Below are 1,346 nucleotides of genomic sequence, written 5' to 3'. Positions count from 1 at the left end.
TAACTCACGCACATTAGTTCAATAATTTTTTTTTTTTTTTTTATATGCATATTTTTAAATCAAAAATTTTCAAAAATTTTTTTTTTTTATATTTTTTGTTCTTATTTGATCTTTTTTCTTCCCTCTTTATCTTTTTTTTTAAATCATATATATATATGTATATATATATGTATTTTTATCTTTTTTTTTAAATTGAACATTACTAAAGTTTATAGTTGTCACAATTTGATAATTATCATTTTTACTTTATTTCATTTAATATATATATATATATATATATATATATATATTTTTTTATAATAATTATTTTTAAAAACTTATATTTGTATCAAAAATGATAAGCGGTATTCGTGTTAACGATACTTGTGTAACAGAATTTAACAATATGAAAATTCGAAAAACTTGCAGATGGATTATATTTGTTATAGAAAATTGTGAGATAATTATTCACTCAAAAGGAACAACAGATACAATAACTGAATTAGTTGATTCAATTGATAAAAATCAAAATATTCAATGTGCATATGTGGTATTTGATGCAGGTAAAAATATGCACATTTATTTTATGATTCATAGGAATATATTATGTATTCTTTTATGAAAATATGAATTTTATAATTTTTTTTTGTATTGCTCTTATATGCATATATTTATAAATGTTCATTTTATTACTACATAAAATTTTAGCATAATATTTCTCTTGAACAATTTTTTAATAATTTTCCTTTTAAAAAATAAAAATAAAATAAAACAGAAATTCACATTTTTTCCTTTATATTCATACATATATATAGTTAATACATTATTTACTTAAATATTTATTTCATGAGAACATAAGTTTATATATATATATATATATATTTATTTATATAAATTAAAAAGTTTAATTTCTTTATGAATGCATGTTATTAATAATATTAATTCATTATGTTGTTATTTAATCATATAATTTTTTAATTATTTTTTTTTTAGTAAACAAAATTCACTTCTTTATGTATGCTAGAGTATCATCCAATTCAAGAGATAGAATGACTTATGCATCCAGTAAACAAGCATTATTAAAAAAAATTGAAGGTGTTAATGTTTTAACATCAGTTATTGAAAGTGTTCAAGATGTTGCTGAACTTAAATAAATTATCTTATTTTTAAGCGTTTTTCATTATATAGATGATTTATACATATCTTTACATGTATTTATGAAACTTTTTCACTCAACAAGATAAAATTATTTAAGAAACAAATATAAAATCCTTTAGTTATAAAAATTTATTCCATTAAAAAAAAAAAAAAAATTAAATAGAACAGTACATATAAAGAGAAAAGTAAATATATGCATATATAAAGAA

The 1,346-nt window shown here is 17.4% G+C and overlaps 1 protein-coding gene across 1 annotated transcript; it reads left to right on the top strand.

Annotated features, from left to right (window-relative positions):
• Positions 1-334: 334 nt before the first annotated feature.
• Positions 335-1,133, top strand: ADF1 (actin-depolymerizing factor 1, putative; the record flags this gene model as incomplete). The annotated part of the gene is made up of 2 exons (XM_028677227.1): positions 335-542; positions 973-1,133. The coding sequence occupies 2 exons, from the start codon at positions 335-337 to the stop codon at positions 1,131-1,133; spliced, it is 369 nt and encodes a 122-aa protein (XP_028533637.1).
• Positions 1,134-1,346: the final 213 nt, after the last annotated feature.

This window comes from Plasmodium relictum, assembly GCF_900005765.1.
Source record: "Plasmodium relictum strain SGS1 genome assembly, chromosome: 10".
NCBI lineage: Eukaryota > Apicomplexa > Aconoidasida > Haemosporida > Plasmodiidae > Plasmodium > Plasmodium relictum.
The sequence above is the reverse complement of the archived record's forward strand: the minus strand, read 5'-3'. Positions and strand labels throughout refer to the sequence as shown.